We start from the raw sequence: 17,283 nt of genomic DNA on the forward strand, positions 1-17,283 counted from the left end.
TTTTGCTGCTGCTGCTACAAATAGCAAATAATGATGAAGAAAGAAAATCAAAATTTTCATTATTATTAAATACAGTATAAATGAGATGAGGTGATCTACCTTCTACACTAACGAGGTGGATGCATCCCTGTGTTCATTTGCATTTTTATTCTGAGCTCCACAATGCTGCAGCATTGATTTCAACTACCTGGACCCGCAGTCGGCCTTTTAAAACAAACAGCTGCTGAACTTTGAACCTCTGGTTTGGAACCACATGTTGGACCGGCATGACAGGAAAAACAGCTGCTCTGAACTTTCTGTTCACTTCTGAGGATGGCTGAGAGAAGGTCGTCAGCAGTGAGGGCAGCAGAGCTGGACTTCCTGCAGTTTAATGATCTCGCCTGTGAAAGTGTCGGAGGGAAGGTGAATAATACAGCAAGTAGATTGACTTGATGGAATATAAACAGCTAAAATGTATAAGATTAACATCATATTACAGCTGGATGGGTAACTGCAGATAGGGAAACTAGAGAGGCATGCTACCAGTGGGGAAAATTATGCTTTAGCTCAAAGTTTTAGGGAAATCATATTTGAAAGCCAAATCATTCTGGCTTAAACATGTATATAAATGTATTTTTTTATCAGACCATATTGTACCAAAATTAAAAAAAAATTCTATTCTAAAAATATCCTTTCTTAAATCTGTGTTGTTGTTTTTTTCGTTATCTTCTGCAGGCCAGTTAGTTCTACGTCAGCCTGAACACCTAAATTCGGCCAATCATATATCCACAGTCATCTGTCAATCAAATGTTTTCGGTCATAGCATCTTGATTCATATGTCGCTGTCATGATGGGTTTCTGGGTGCTAGCCCATATGCAGAACACAACTCAGAGACGGGAAAAAGTTCAATGGTTTAATTTAGAAGAGGTGCAAAAACAAGTCAAGGGGAATAATCAGGTCCAGGGCTGGTCACGGCTGGGTTACTGTCCTGGAGCTTGAGCAGAGCAGCAGAGGGGGAGGTTACCAGGAGGGTTCAGAGGCTGACGGCAGGCTGAGGGCTCGGAGGAGGCTTGGCTTGGCTGGGGCTTGTAGATCTCCAGGTTTGGGTTCAGAGGCAGACGGCAGGCTGAGGTCTGAGCAACGGCAGGGCTCGACTTCAGACTTATCAGTGTTCTGATTCAGAGTTTCTTCCAATCCACTTCTTGAGGGCGGGCAGGCTGGTTCAGACAGTAGATTCTTCAGATGAGCTCCTGAGAGCCGGCAGGCAGATTTCAGCAGAGAAACTCTTCCAGAGTTCCCGGGTTCAGTCAGGTTTCTTCCTAAGAAGCAGAGAAGACAAAAACTGATTAGGTTCAGGTTCTGGTTTCAGGGGAGTTAGAGAATCAGACAGGCTGGTTGGCTCAGGGTTTGCTGTACCGTGACTGACTAACACTTTGGCGCTGGAGTGAGGTTCTCAGCCCGCTTAAAGGAGAAGTTCGGTTTTTTACACTTTAAGCCCATTTTCTGTAGTGTCCAGGATGAAATCGAATGAAGGACACCAAAATTTTGACATTTGGTCCTGTCTCTGCTTTTTGGCTCATTTAGAATCCCCCCCTGGCTGCTTTAGAATGGCTAGCATAGAGCATGTCCGATAATGTCCTTAAAACAACCTTAAACGTTCTTTTTTTTAAATATGCTACTCACCGTGTCGTCAGCGCTGTTCAATGACGTTCCAAAAAAAGTTTCGTGAAGAAAAAACGTTCCTGTAGTGTTTTATTTAGCATTTTGTAAATCCCATTGAGTTCTGTTGGAATAGTCAATATTCCGCTGCCACCGGAAACGGAAATGGGGCCTGTTTACACAGTTGTAGTCTTTTCGCTTCACTCTGTGTACTCCGACGTCGAGAATCAAGAATCCACCTTTCGTATTCCATTTTCAGAGTTTTTTAAAGTGTTTAACAGAGACGTTAGCACCTCGACGTCGGAGTACGCAGAGTGAAGCGAAAAGACTACAACTGTGTAAACAGGCCCCATTTCCGTTTCCGGTGGCAGCGGAATATTGACTATTCCAACAGAACTCAATGGGATTTACAAAATGTTAAATAAAACACTACAGGAACGTTTTTTCTTCACGAAACTTTTTTTGGAACGTCATTGAACAGCGCTGACGACACGGTGAGTAGCATATTTAAAAAAAGAACGTTTAAGGTTGTTTTAAGGACATTATCGGACATGCTCTATGCTAGCCATTCTAAAGCAGCCAGGGGTTGATTCTAAATGAGCCAAAAAGCAGAGACAGGAGCAATTGTCAAAATTTTGGTGTCCTTCATTCGATTTCATCCTGGACACTACAGAAAATGGGCTTAAAGTGTAAAAACCCGAACTTCTCCTTTAAGTACATGTCTCCTGATGAGCAGATGAAGAACAGCTGGTGAAGTCAGCTCCAGCCTCAGGAGATCCAGTACGCCCTCTGGTGGAGAAAAGGTAGACAGAACCCCAGATCCCAACAATAACACAAAAAGCCCTAGGAAGGGATCCTCGGCGCCCTCTGGTGGGCAAGCCTCAGGATCCCAACAGAGCCCCCCCCTCAAGGGCGGCTTTCAGACGCCCTCAGAACAGTCCAAAACCAAAACACAAAACAACCCACCCAGGGTGGGCGGAGGGGGCACCAGGCAAGGAGGGCAATAAAAAACAGAGTCCATAACAAAAAACAACCCACCCAGGGTGGGCGGAGGGGGAACTAGGCAAGGAGGGCAAAAAACAAAAACTGAGTCCAGAACAGAAAAACGACCCACTTAAGGTGGACGAAAGCAACGAAAGTCTCTGACGATTCACTACGCAGAGTCTCAGGTGGCCGGCCGTGGGACCGCGGCGGGGCAGGGTCTCAGGTGGCCGGCCGTGGGACCGGCAGCGAGGCAGGGTCTCAGGTGGCCGGCCGTGGGACCGGCAGCGAGGCAGGGTCTCAGGTGGCCAGCCGAGGGGCCGGCAACGAGGCAGAGTCTTAGGTGACCGGCTGAGAGGCCGAAGGCAAGGCCGATGTTCCGGGGGCCGAGGACGTGGCAGACGCTCAGGAGGCCGGCCGTTGGGCCGGAGGCAAAGCAGAGTCCTTGGAGTACGGCCGCAGGGCCGGAGGCAAGGCAGACGCTCTGGGGAATGACCTCTCTGTCGCTGCTGAATCTTCGGAGGAGGACAACGTCTCCACCCCTGCAGGAGTTTAGGAGGAGGACGACGCCCCAATTTCAATAGGCAGCCCCAAGGTGAACGCCGTCCCCTCTTCAGCGGCTCAGCAACAATCTCAGAGGGGACCGCGGACTGCGGCTCTGGAACAGGGTCCGAGGAGGCCGCCGACTGCGGCTCAGGAACAGTCTCAGAGGTAACCGCCGACTGCGGCTCAGGAACAGACTCTGAGAAGGCCGCCGACTGCGGCTCAGGTACAGTCTCAGAGGTAACCGCCGACTGCGGTTCAGGAACAGACTCTGAGAAGGCCGCCGACTGCAGCTCAGGTACAGTCTCAGAGGTAACCGCCGACTGCGGCTCCTGGACAGGAACAGAGGAGACCGCCGACTGCGGCTCCTGGACAGGAACAGAGTAGACCGCCAACCATGGCTCCGAGTCAGGAACAGAGACCACCGACTGTGGCTCCGGATCAGGAACAGAGGAGACCACCCACTGTGGCTCCGGATCAGGAACAGAGGAGACCACAGACTGTGGCTCCGGATCAGGAACAAAGGAGACCACCGACTGCGGCTCCCGATCAGGAACAGAGGAGCCCGCCGACTGTGGCTCCGGATCAGGAACAGAGGAGCCCGCCGACTGCGGCTCCGGATCAGGAACAGAGGAGCCCGCCGATTGCGGCTCTGGATCAGGAACAGAGGAGCCCGCCGATTGCGGCTCCGGGTCAGGAACAGAGGAGCCCGCTGATTGCGGCTCTGGATCAGGAACAGAGGAGCCCGCCGATTGCGGCTCTGGATCAGGAACAGAGGAGCCCGCCGATTGCGGCTCCGGGTCAGGAACAGAGGAGCCCGCCGACTGCGGCTCCGGATCAGGAACAGAGGAGCCCGCCGACTGCGGCTCTGGATCAGGAACAGAGGAACCTGCGGATTGCGGCTCTGGATCAGGAACAGAGGAGCCCGCCGATTGCGGCTCCGGGTCAGGAACAGAGGAGCCCGCTGATTGCGGCTCTGGATCAGGAACAGAGGAGCCCGCCGATTGCGGCTCTGGATCAGGAACAGAGGAGCCCGCCGATTGCGGCTCCGGGTCAGGAACAGAGGAGCCCGCTGATTGCAGCTCCGGGTCAGGAACAGAGGAGCCCGCCGACTGCGGCTCTGGATCAGGAACAGAGGAACCTGCGGATTGCGGTTCCGATTCAGGAGCAGAGGAGCCCGCCGATTGCGGCTCCGGTCCCAGCGTGGAGGAAACCGCCCATGGTGGCACAGGTTCAGCCCCTGAGGTGGCTTGAAGTGCCTGCAGAGGGCTCTTGGCCATTTGGGGCCCCAGCTGAGGTTCTCTTAGAGGCGTATTTCCACTAACCCCGATTTCAGAAGCCTTTCGAAATATATGCTCAGGGGTCTCCGGACGGCACAGAACTGGTTCAGGGGTCTCTTGACGATCCCAACAGTCGCAGCTAATATACGCAACGGTTGAAATCAGAATCCTTTCCTTTCCCATTGAGTTCCGTCCCAGTGTTCACAGGGATGGACGTCTGTGTCTTCGGCAGGCGTAGAGCTAACAGAACTGGCAGCGTTGCGAGGCAAGGGCTCAAACATGTACGGCTGGAAGCCTTCTACACCAAACCAAGCTTCTGCCGCCCTGGCGTCCTCTTCCACAACATCTTCGTCCCCGCTTTCCTCCTCTAAATAAAAAATGGATGACGGAGGAGACTCATCCACGACCTCCGACACTAAACTCTCCTCCTCTTGCATGTTTCCGCTGTCCATAGCGTTCCTTGACAGCGTTGTTTCTAAGTCACCAATTTAGTGCTACTTTGTCCCAATGGAATTTCCCATTGGGAACCTGCTAGCACTAAGATGCTAACTGGTTAGCAAGATGCTTCCGACAAACCAGCCACAACAAAAATGCTTGTGAACCTTCCGCCACAACAATCCCGCCCCCTTGATGATCGATCCGATCACATTCACTTTATTCACTCGTGCAAAGTCGGGCACCACTCGGGAGAATTCGGAAATGCAACGGTTGGAACGGCCCTACGACTTTAAAGCACATTTGAGAACTTGTAAGGAAACTCGGCAGGTTTTAGTGTCAAAAGACAATAAATTAAAGTTAGTTAACAAATCCACAATTTCTGGACAACTTAGAGTCAAATATTAATCTCTGTTTAATGTCACAAAATATTAATAAATTCAAACACAAGCAAACCATTTTAAAGGAAAAGTCCGCTCACATTCAGAATACAAACTTCTCAAAGTACCTTAAAAATAAAATTATTCCATCCTGTTCAATTAATGATCAGTGTTTTCAATTCAGAGTAATTTTCATGTGAATGTGCTTTACTGGAGGCATCCATGTTTGTCAAAGAACACTACTGCCACCTACTGGTTAGTAACGTCACGGTGCGGTATCGGCTGTTGATCAAGTCCCAGTGCTGTATCTGGTGTTTGTCACAACGCGCTATTATCCAAGTCATCTTGAAAACATTCTTCTTCCAAATGTTGGCTACATATTACGGGTTTTTTCTCTGGCCAGAAATTCGATGGCAAATCCTCCCTCTTCAAGTTGGCGATCCAACGACCAACCCGTCCATGGAGGATCAGGAATCAGAAAGGTGGAATAACTCTTTTTTTTCCACTTTTACCCGATGTATTCCAGCATCCAGCTGCCATGCACGTGGGCATTGTCAGTTTCACTATAGCTCTGGTGAATTTCAATGGTGAAGTCCTCTGGAAATCTTCAATAATTGTTGTTGATAGCAGATGTGTCTAGTAGTTCCCATTGATTTAGCTTGTAAAGCAGGGAGAATGGCGCTAGGCTTACCGCACCGTGACGTCACTGCTGGAAGATGGCAGGAGGGAGGGGTTACTATATTTGGGCAAAAATGGCCGCTCCCAGACTCAGTGAGTGTGAAAAAAATAATGTTTTTATTTTTTTACTGATTAACGCTGAATTCATTGAATCACGTATCAGTTTTAGGTATAAATAATGATCCATTGATTATTCTTCGCTGACCGGACTTTTCCTTTAAATAACCTGTTTCCATGTGTCTGGTTGCTTCGTTCTGCTGCTAACATTTTGCTCTGTTTTTCATTTTCCCAGGTTATTTTTGCCACAGATGAGTGGTTTGCTCCTGCTAAAAACCTGCTAAAGGTGAAAATCTTGTTTATATTGAATTTACCTTCATGATATAAAAGCATTGCTGACCAATTCTGGAAAACAAACCACATAAATAGGCTTTTAATTCAAACAGTGTTTATATCTTCATGTCTCAGAATTCCTCTCTGGCTCCACAGTTGGACATTTGAAGACAGTTACAGGAAGTGAGACTTAGATTTACTCATAAATAATCTAGAGGGGGATCCAGATATAAATATCTGACCGAGATTCTGTGCTGGTAGGTTAAGATTAGGGTGATGGTAAAGAGGTTTTCCAATATAAAAAACATTTAACTTATTAATGAAAGATCAATAATCGAAATACCAGAAGAAACACGGAAAAACCTGTTAGCTGTTAGCAGGATCTGAAATCTAAATTAAACAATCACTTTTTAATGTTGGAACATTAAAAGGATGATTGATTTATGCAATGAGAACCTGCAGTCTATGCATCTATTCATCTTATTTATTTGCACAGTGGCCTATCTATCATTTGATATCCCTTAAACATTGAGACTTTTAAAATAAGCAGCCTTTATGTTTGAACAGAGAGATCCTCCTCAGTTCATCGGATCTGCCTTCACCGAATTTGGGAAGTGGATGGATGGATGGGAGACGAGGAGGAAGAGGATACCTGGTGAGCATTGCAAGTGTGGAGTGCATAAAAGTTAAATAAATCATTTGAGGGGTGTAACAAAGTATGTCTTAAAAAGACAGTGTCCTGCAGGTTGTAGATGTTTCCTTATTTTATTACAAGATTAAGATATTTGCAGCAAAAGTATTTTCATCACCCTTTAATTTAAAGAGCATATGTCATGCCCGGTCACTGTTCTGAGCTTTTAACTGTGCTATAATACTATTCCTTCATCAAAATTAGGCATTACATGAAATGCTACGTGATTCATGTATCTTTGGGTTATCTTTATTAGGTCTGCTGCCTGAGCAGCAGCGCCTACCTTAACCGCACTGCGCCTGCACTTTATCCGATCTAATCTGATTAGGAAGAGGTGAGGTTAGGCAGAGTGCTGTGATTGCAGATCAAAGTTCAGATGAAGTGGCTCTTTAAAGGTAATCGGCAGCACTCTGTTTGAGCTAATTCCTAAGAAATGAGAATCTTCTTTTGGCTGTGATAGCTTGTGCATTGCGTTATATTGTCAAGGTTTGGTTGTAGTTTGGAGGACCCCAATGCAGAGGCAGAGAGGCTGAGGAGATTTCTAGGAGTTTTAATGGGGCAAAAACAGTCAACAAAGGCAGGAATCAAAAAATCCAACTAATAATGAAAAGCAAAACAGAACTATCGAGACATCTGGGGAAACTAAAGACGAGGAGCCAGGGAGAGACGAGGTAGGTGGACACCAGCATGGGAGGACAGCAAAGACAAGGAACCAACAAAGGTGAGAGCAGAGGGAGAGAATATATAGCTGACAGAGACAAAGGGAGGGCTAACGAGCGGATAAGGTGAGAGGAGACAACGAGGGAGCCAAGGGGAAAGGAACACGGACAAGAGGGCAACAGAGGAAAACAGAAAAACCTGAGAAGTAACAAATCTAGAACTTACAGCAAAAAAGGAATTAAACCAATAAAACTAGGAAACATGGAGCAAAGTAAAGCACAATAGAAACAAGACCATGACATATATGGGGACATCATGATGAAGCTGGGAGCCACCCAGATGGGGAGAGGCAGCTTCGCTTTGAAGGCAAAGGTTTTTCTTCAGGACTGGAAGAAAACATCTATATTTCATATCAACCTTATACTCTGCAGTGCTTAAAGGCTGTACTTCATCATATATGTATGCCAATAAATAACTTTACCGGTAGCTTATTTCCCACTGAAATAGTGCGTTTATGCGTGTTTTTTTCAAACTTGGGTTGACCCGCTAACAATTGTCATATGGCTCCTTTCCCATCATTGATTATTCAGTCCAGTTTATCATCTAATCTTGGAACATTTCATCTCCATTCACAGTATAAAATGTTACTTTGAGGTTTTATGGTATGAAAATGTTTAATCCAGGGGGCGGATTTACCATTAGGTAGTTGCCTAGGGCCCCAAGTTCCTAGGGGGGCCCTTAAAACTTTCTTTACATGTATGGTTAATACAACTTTTCCTTACTTTCTCACATTAATTATGTTGTTGATAAAAAAATCCTTTGGCTAAAATGCCATCAGAATGCTGATAATATTAAGTGTGTCTCAGCCCCCCCCTTCAGTGTCCACCATATTGGATCAGTCCATTTGCTGCACATGTTCAGAAAGGTCCAAACAGACAGCAGCAAACCATTTGAAAACAAACCATGCAAAGAGCAGTGTTGCCAACTTAGCGCTTTAGTCGCTATATTTAGCCACTTTTCAGACCCCTCTAGCACTTTGATTTCTAAAAAGCTCCTAGCGCCAAATCTAGAGACTTTTTTCTGCTACTGGAGACTTTGGAGACAACATCTAAAAGCAGCGAACTCTGCTCTCCAGAGCGAGTAGATTGGTAACCCCGCCCCCTGCTCTCCTCTATCTTGTCTGCTGTCATGATTCATGCAGCTATTATTTCATCCAAATGAAAAATGGAGAACAGATAAGCAGATCATGGCTTGTCTACAGTGAAAAGAAGGACTGGGTTATTTACTTTGGCCTTTTTGGAAACACAGGAAGGAGCAATCAGCTAAGTGAGCTTAGTGCTTGGAAAAAATCTTTCATTCCTTTAGAGACAGCATGAAAAGTGTCATGTTCTTTTTAAGGGATCTGGCCCACATGCAAGAAACCACTCAGAGAACCAGAGAAAAGGTTTAGCAGGTTTATTGAAAACACGATGCGTGGATCCAGTGTTTCTCAGAACGCTGGTGAACCGGAACTGGAAGTGAGAAGGGAAGTTCAGTGTTTGGTTCAGGCTCAGTGGGAAACTTAAACGGCAACTTGCAAAGACAGGGGCTGAAACGGGACTCACGTTTCCGGAGGAGAATCAAGTCGGTGTGGGTTATTTCTGAACTTGGTTGACTCGTTGGAGGGCGGACAGGGTTTACTCGGGTTTGGTTGGTTTCTGAGGAGCGATGGAGCTGACTGCCACTTAAATTTCCTGAAGTACTTGAACGGTACGTATGGAGATTTGTCCCCTGCTCAGTGTGAAGCTCAAACAATCCTATCGGGGGAAGGAGGTCCAAACATCCAGTTTGCATCCCCAGCTCAGTATGAAGCTTAAACGTTCCTTCCAGGGGGAGAAGGCCAAAACATCCAGTTTGCAGGATGCCTTCCTGCCGAAAGGCAAAAGACAAAAAAAAACCCAATAAGGTTAGGGCTCAGGAAGACAAAGACTCAGTTAGACTCTGCTAAACCCAGCTTGGCTAGAGCACCCAAAACTGGCAAACACTCTGGCGTCGAGGTAGTGGGAGTCAGCAACTTAAGAGTCCTCAGATAGTGAGGCAACCATTCGCAGGTGTGTGGAAGGGCCAGCGAGAACCGGACGCCACCTGGTGGTGGAGGGAGAAAACACAAACACACACAACCCACACAAACTGGATTCCTAACAAAAAAATCAGCTGAGTACAAAACATAGAGAGGAAAACAAGAAGAAAAGGGACAAAACCTAGAACAGATAATGGATGTCTATTCTATTAACATTTCTCTATCTGTAGAATGGGTCTGTTCTATGTGTTGTCTTCTCAATTCAGAGGGCCCCCTGCCTGTCTTTACCTAGGGCCCCAAATTTCCTAAATCCGCCCCTGGTTTAATCTGAGGTAGAGAGGAGATTGTTGTTAAATCTGAAAGGTAATTATTGGAATTAATTAACATCCTCCAAATGACAGAAATCTTGTTTTTTGTCTTATTTCTCATTCAAGGTCACGACTGGTGCATCATTCAACTTGGCGTACCTGGTCTGATTTATGGAGTTGATGTCGACACATCTTTCTTCACAGGAAACCATGCGCCATATGTCTCCATCCAAGCCGCCTGTCTCGGTACCAACCTCTTTGTCATTATCTTCGCTCTTTACTGAACCTGAAGGCATCGCCCTTCCTTTACTTCCTTATATTGAGCTGGTGTTTAAGAGTGTGAATGTGTGAGTTAAACACCTCATCCTGACCAGGTGAGCTGCCCTCCTTCACCCCTGGGGAAGATCGGACAGGCATGGCCGCCACTGAAACTCAGCAAGCTGCTGTTTCCAAGGTAACTGGGCATGTGATGTCAGAGCGGTGATTGTCATGTTGGTATTATAGACCAAAAACATGTCATGATGGTGATCCGTGACCTTTGTTTAATGGAACTCGGGGCTGACATTATATGGTCTTACTGATGGATAAGGTTTGATGGTTTTTGTGATCGACAGCTGAGCTCGGAGGCTTGGCCAGAGCTGGTGAGCGTTTCCCAGCTGCAGCCTGGATACTCAGACTCTTGTCACAACTACTTCAGGGTCAGCCCCAAGAGGAGAGTCACACACCTGCGCCTCAACATGTTTCCAGGTAAATCATCTCCTAAAAACACAGGCTCCAATAATCCTGACAGAAACCGGTTTGTTTATGGCAACGTCCTCTGAATCAGTTTCTCTTTTAAGGAAGATTGATCACACATTAAAACAGTTTTTATTATTTTCCAGATGGAGGAATAGCCAGACTGAGGGTGTTTGGTATCGGGCACAGGGACTGGTCGTCTGTCCCAGCCAACCAGAACGTTGACCTCATTGCCCTGACTAATGGGGGAGTCTGCCTTGGCTACAGCGAAGCCCACTTTGGACATCCACGCAACATGATTGGTTAAAATTAAATTCTTAATTTTGTCGTGTTCTCCTTGTATTCAGGAGTCAGCTGATGTCTGCTTGGAGCCAGAATACAAAACATTTCATGACGGCCAAATGTAAAAAAAAAAAAACAGCAAAGTTCATTTAAAAAGTATTATCTGATTTTTAGCAACCAAAATGGCTGCCATATTCAATAGATGTTCAATTCAACTCAGTTTATTTCTATATCACCAATTCACAACACTTCATCTCAAGGCACTTTACAATTCAACCAGATCATCCAGTCAAAAATGTATTCAAAGTTTTCTATCTAAGGAAAACCAGTTGATTGCATCGACTCATTGACTCAAAGGCAATCCTTCACAATAAGCATGCTTGTAGCGACAGTGGAGAGGAAAAAATTCGAATTTAACACGAAGAAACCTCCCTAAGAACCAGGCTCAGTGTGACCGGCCATCTGCTGAGGCCGACTGGGGTTCAAGGAGACAGAAGCAGAGATACAAAAAGCAACTGTAAAAGGCGGCGCTGTCCAGGACACACACCAAGGCAGACGAGCTCCAAGCCAGTTCCAGAGGATGAAGAGAGCACATCCAGTTAGTCACAGTCAGAGAAACAGGACTACACTGGAATACAGGATGGAGTCACAGCCAAACAGGAACAGACCAGATGAAGCTACTATGAGAAAAAGCAGAGAGAGCAGAACATTAGAGATTGAACTAACAGATTCTGCAGAGTGGGAGAACAGAGATAGAATGAAGCAGAATGATGAAAAAGGGGTCCCTATGTCCTCCTGCAGTCTAAGCCTATAGCAGCATAACTATAGAGATAGCTCAGGATAACCTGAGCCACTCTAACTATAAGCTTTATCAAAAAGGAATGTTTTTCACGTTACTTGAATAAACCATTTATCCACAACTCTAACCCAAAAATAAGAAATGAAACAACATTCTTAAACCAGAACTAGTTGCGGTTGGGCGGAAAAAACCCCCCAAAACGCTCCGCTGTGTTTTACCAAAATAAATTTCTTGTCTTTATTAGGACTTGGAAGAGCTGCCAACATGGCCGACGGATGGGAAACGGCCCGCAGATTGGACCGACCCAAAATACTGAAGGTTTCATCACAAAGAATCAAATTTCTCTTATTTAATATTTTTTCATGCCATTGTTCTTTAAACTGCCATGGAAATCCTGCACAACCTAAAATCAATCACAAGTCTTTCTTTTAAACTCAGGTTCTAAAGTTCATTTATTACAACAACATATACACTTAAAGCAGAAAACAAGAAAGGCAGAAACATTAAAAGAGATTATGAGATCCCTAACTCAAACTCAGAGTTTAACAGGAAGAGTAATGCAGCCAGGTTTACAATATAATACACAAATCTCTGTTTTATAGCTTTCTCCCTAAATAAAGTGATGATTTGTGATGAACTACGATTTTTTGCCCTTTTCTGGCCGATTCTCCAGTCATGCAAGAAATGTTTAAATCGGGCCGACTTTCAGCCTGATTGTGCGTTGTGTAGTCTACAATGAGTAACGAGGGGCGATCAGCCTCTAAGGACCACCTCCCAATCAGGAATCGTACGGTTCGGGAAAAAATCAAACATGTTTGAAAATCAGTCGGCCGTCGTAAGGTGGTCGTGGGTGAATGGTTCAGTGGGCAAACAAGGATCCTTCTTCTTCTTCTTTCTGTAAAATCGACAGACCGTAGTAGCTAAGTTTGCTCAGCCATGTCTTTGTCCAAATACGTCGTCACCTTTTCTTTTTAGGGCTTTCAGCACAGAATTGCACAAATTGCCAAGGCAGCGCATTTCACTCTAGTGAGCTTCATATTTAACAGGAATCGTTTGGCTTCCAGATAGACAAGTCCGAGTAATGCCAACTCACTACGAAGCTGAGTCCGACCTGGTTTTTAGACGTACAGTGTGAGCAGGTACATCCATCAGAGCGTCGGGTCGCACAGTGTTAGAACAAACTCCGTGAGCGGTGAACTCACACTGTACGACGAAACCACAGGGTTTCATCGTACAGTTTGAGCTGTAGTTGCGTGCAACGAATGAAACGATTGCACAGTGTATGCCGGGTGTTCGGGCAGTTTAGCATACCCAGTCAGACCAGCATACCCGTAGTCAATACCTGTTTATCCCTCTAGTTAATCCCTTTAGTTTAAATATTTAGTTTATCCGTTTAGTTTTGTATGAAAAATTTTAAGGATTTGGTGTTGGTTTGAGGAACCAAATGCAGAGGCAAGTAGGCAGAGGTGAATTTAAGTGGGTTTTAATAAGGTTCACAGGAACTGAGGCAGGAGTCAAAAAATCCAACAAAATAACAACGAACCAGAACCAAGGAGACATCAGGGGAAAACCCAACTCTAGGACCCAGGGAGAGATGAGGAAGGCACACAGACGTTAGACGAGGATCCAGCAAACAGGAACTGAAGAGGGAGGCTTTTAAAGGGGACAGAGACAAAGAGAGGGCTGACGAGGGAATTGAAAACAGGTGAGGGCAGAGCAGAAAACAGAGCAAGGGAAAGAGGACACAAGAGGGCAGCCGAGGACAACAAATAGAAAACCAAGAAGAAAATCATAACAAAAACAGAAACCTAACAAAAATAGACTTTATACTATCTCAACAGGCATGTATCGCTTTAGTCATGTACAAAAAAACTTTTTAATTACTTACTTTTTGGTGCTTTTTGAAGCGTGACTATCATGCCTTTTTTCGTACAAAATTAAACGGATAAACGCAAATCTGACGTCTTGTCTATGCGTGTTGACTATGTGAATGCTGGTCTGACAGAACACCAGCTTTAATGCCACAGACAAAAATAGAAAAAAATATTATTTTCTTGAAAATATTGATATACAGTGTTATCAACCGGATTTTACAATTATCTTTCTGGAACTTTGATCTGGAAACAACATAGCTTCAAAGGTCATAGGCAGTGAAAGAGGTTAAAGGATATTTTTCCTTTATGAAACTCATACAAAGACTTCATGACACGTGTTTTTTATAAAATGTTGATAAAGTGATTTTCGCAAAATATGGGAGCTTTGCAGGGAGCCAAGTTTCAGTTAATAATTATTATCATTCTCATGAACAAAAATAGATAGTGTAAAGTTGAACAGTCACAGACATGTGATATGATTCCTGCTGCTGCCATCTTGCAGGCAGACCATCAGGGGATCCTCCAGGTGCCTGGCTGGGAGTGGGCCGTGTTTCGTCTCGGTCATCCTGGGCTGATCAGCAGCATCGAGGTCGACACAAACCATTTTAAAGGTAGAAATCATGCACAGACGCTTCTGTTCACGTTTAATATAAACAGGAACGTATCTTTTTATCCTTATGATTTTTGCTCAGGTAACTTCCCAGACTCTTGTCGGATCGAAGCGTGCGTCTTAACACCCGAAGAGGAGAGTAGATGCATCCAGACCAGATGGGACTCTGGTAAATGGAAAGTTCTCCTGCCATCTCAGAAGGTTAATATTCAGCTCTACTGGGATTGTTTTTAGCCGTGCTTTGATTAGCAGCTAACCGCCATGTTCATCTATGCGGTGCAGCTCCGTCCTCATCACAGGCATCGCTACAGCAGAGCGGATCTCATGCTGAACCATCCTGTCAGCCACGTTTGGCTCGTCATCGCTCCTGATGGGGGAGTCAGCCGCCTCCGTCTGTGGGGTCAGCCCACAGTGATCGCAGGAGCTCCAGCCAATCAGAAGGGACCATCATCTAAACTCTGACACTTCATTGCTTATTCATTCTCACCAGGCAAACATTGAAAGAGAAATTTGTGATAACTTGAAACTGCAACACGAAATTCACTTTGATGGTCTAGGATTAAAACTTTTACAAAGTAATTTTCAATGGCCCTGACATATTTAGGATTCTAGCGAATCTGCTCATTTAAGCCGGGCCAACAAAGTACCATTTTGTTCAATCATTGCAGGGAGCTACTAGCCTCGTGAGACCATCCTGATCTCGCGAGCTTTCAAGGTTTCACTCGCTAATCAGTCTGGAGACTCTCCGTTAAAGAAAATTTGGAGCCGTTCACCAAACGAACGTCCAATCAGCGTTGGCTTTGAGGCGGGTTGAGGTGTGACGCAACGAGAAGCGCGACAGTTCAGTCTAAAGAACATGGCGGCTTCAGCCGATGAAACTAGCGTTAGCGTGGCTATCGAGCAAGTTTTATCGGAATTACAGAGTATTTCTTCACTAAAAGAAGAGCAAAACACTGCTCTGGAGGCTTTTCTCAGAGGAAAAGATGTTTTTGCTCTTCTCCCGACTGGTTTCGGCAAGAGTAGCCTGGCTTGTGGTTGTGTTTTCATCGTCGCTCTGTTAGTACGTCATATGCTTCGTTGATCTGATTGGTTTATTTGGCCCGTCTATCACCAACATAGGCCAATCAGCTAACCAGTATTTCCGCCCCTTCCCAAAATTACTTCAACGGAAGGTTTCCAGATGGATATGTGGAGCAAATCCATCTGGCGGAGTCAGGTTAAGTGTAGACAGCCATCATAAGCTAGGCTATTTGCTTAGGTAGCAAGCTAATAGGAGAGCCTGCTTTTGGAAAAAGTGTGAAAATTATAGCTTTTTATGTTATAACCTCGCACTCTTTAAACAAGGGATTTAATAAATGAATTACTGGGTTTTATATATTAGCGTAGTTTCCTCATGAAGCGACTCTGACCCGCTTTGAAAACAGCTGCTGAGATTAGCAGCCGATAGCCCAAACTGTTGGAAACAGCATGTGGAACAAACCACTATGTGGGATAGGGGTGTTCAGATTTTTTTAATGATTATCTAACTTTGTTTGATTTAGTAATATAATCATTTAATAATTTTAATAGACATTTTATTGAATATTAATATATTGTCAAATCAGCTGGGTTTACTTTGATCAAAGACTTTTAACCAAACTGTTGTGCTACTGTATCTCAAGATGACCAGTTCTGAATCTGTGCTAGTTGAACAAACTGTAATGAATTTGCAGTGAAATGTGCTATATAGTAAAGTTTCCTCTTTTTCTTCTTTATCCAGCTTTAAAAACAATTATTGACAGGAAGCAGTTCCCTTGGCTCTGACTGGCCACTCTCAGCTTTTCTACATAACAACCATTTGTTTAGATTTCAGTTTATTGGCTTCCTTTCCTCCCGCAGCGTCTTCTTCCCGATGAATAAAGTGAAATAAAGGATTAGAGTTCAGGTGACTCGTTATATTTTTCCTCAAAAATTAGTTGTTTAAATAACCTAGTCAGCATTGATCTGTCCTTGATGGCTAACCTTTTGACCTCTTCTCCATCAGTAGTTCTCACCCCTCTCTGTATTTTTATGGCTCCTCTTTTTCCTTCAGAACCCACAGCAGCTGTAATTAAATGAGCTGTGTTGAGCTATTAGCACTGAAATGAGTTGCTGGTCATATTCTGCATCGCATGTTCAGCCAGAGGCTGCAGTTTTCTGCTACAGACAGGTCAGAGCTGCTTCCTGGGGGACTGATGTGCTGCTGCAGCTTGTTCATCATGAACCTCACTGTCATCATCCACCCACCCCGTCATTCACGGCTCTGAGCCTAAACCTGACCTTTGACCCCATCTGGGCAGCTTCACCAGTGAGGCAGTCATGTTTGTCAGCTGCTCAGCTGTTCCTAAAATTACAGTAATTAGCCTCGTTGTGTGGCCTCAGTGTCTTTGTCTGTGACTGCTGGCTTTGACCTTTGCAGGGTCCCCCCCCCCCCACACTGATTTGCCACCTCAGAGTGTTTTTGCCAGATGTTGGACTATGAAGGAAAAATGTTCAGATTTTAGTAATGTGCTGATGCAAAATAAATAATTTAAGGTCTTAATCAGTGGTTGCTTTTTGTATGAGTGCAAAATTATAATTTTTTTTTAAATTTTTTAGAAGGAAAACCCAGAACAGCTATTCTTTGTTCCTATGATAGTTTTAAAACAGAATGCATAGAATGGCTCCCCCTTGTGGTTATAACACAATAATACATTTCATCATTTGGATTTTGACCCTAAACTACATTCTTAATGTACAGAAAAAGTAGCTTTTTTTGTGCTGTGAATTCATAATTTTAGTTTCTTTATTTTTTCGATTGGAGCTAAAAATCTAATATTTTGCCCTTTCAGACTCAGAATCAGACATACTTTAATAATCTCAGAGGGAAATTACATGAAAGAAACAGGTTTTTCTAAATTAGCCATGTACAGATAATTTTACTAAGACAGACAATTAACCAGATTAAGTTCTTAAGAGGAATTAATTTGTGAATAAAAATA

General features: G+C 44.6%; 1 protein-coding gene across 2 annotated transcripts; it reads left to right on the forward strand.

Annotated features, from left to right (window-relative positions):
• The first annotated feature begins 243 nt into the window (after positions 1-243).
• allc (allantoicase) lies at positions 244-14,818 on the forward strand. 2 transcript variants are annotated; one of them, XM_038270781.1, is made up of 11 exons: positions 246-402; positions 6,229-6,279; positions 6,834-6,921; positions 10,111-10,230; positions 10,359-10,438; positions 10,599-10,731; positions 10,866-11,021; positions 12,045-12,118; positions 14,177-14,285; positions 14,367-14,485; positions 14,567-14,818. In XM_038270781.1, the coding sequence occupies exons 1-11, from the start codon at positions 313-315 to the stop codon at positions 14,744-14,746; spliced, it is 1,200 nt and encodes a 399-aa protein (XP_038126709.1). In that variant the 5' UTR covers positions 246-312; the 3' UTR covers positions 14,747-14,818. The 2 variants fall into 2 exon arrangements, with proteins under 2 accessions (XP_038126708.1, XP_038126709.1); XM_038270780.1 differs by having other exon boundaries at positions 244-402; positions 14,177-14,485.
• The last annotated feature ends 2,465 nt before the right edge of the window (positions 14,819-17,283 follow it).

Source organism: Cyprinodon tularosa, unplaced genomic scaffold, assembly GCF_016077235.1.
Source record: "Cyprinodon tularosa strain WSP-4 unplaced genomic scaffold, ASM1607723v1 ctg777, whole genome shotgun sequence".
Taxonomy (NCBI): domain Eukaryota; kingdom Metazoa; phylum Chordata; class Actinopteri; order Cyprinodontiformes; family Cyprinodontidae; genus Cyprinodon; species Cyprinodon tularosa.

Coding starts and splice junctions, on each gene's coding strand:
- allc (XM_038270780.1), top strand. CDS start 313: ATGGCTGAGAGAAGGTCGTCAGCAGTGAGGGCAGCAGAGCTGGACTTC. Junction 12,119..14,176: donor ACCGACCCAAAATACTGAAG/GTTTCATCACAA, acceptor GCCATCTTGCAG/GCAGACCATCAGGGGATCCT. Junction 14,486..14,566: donor TTCTCCTGCCATCTCAGAAG/GTTAATATTCAG, acceptor TATGCGGTGCAG/CTCCGTCCTCATCACAGGCA.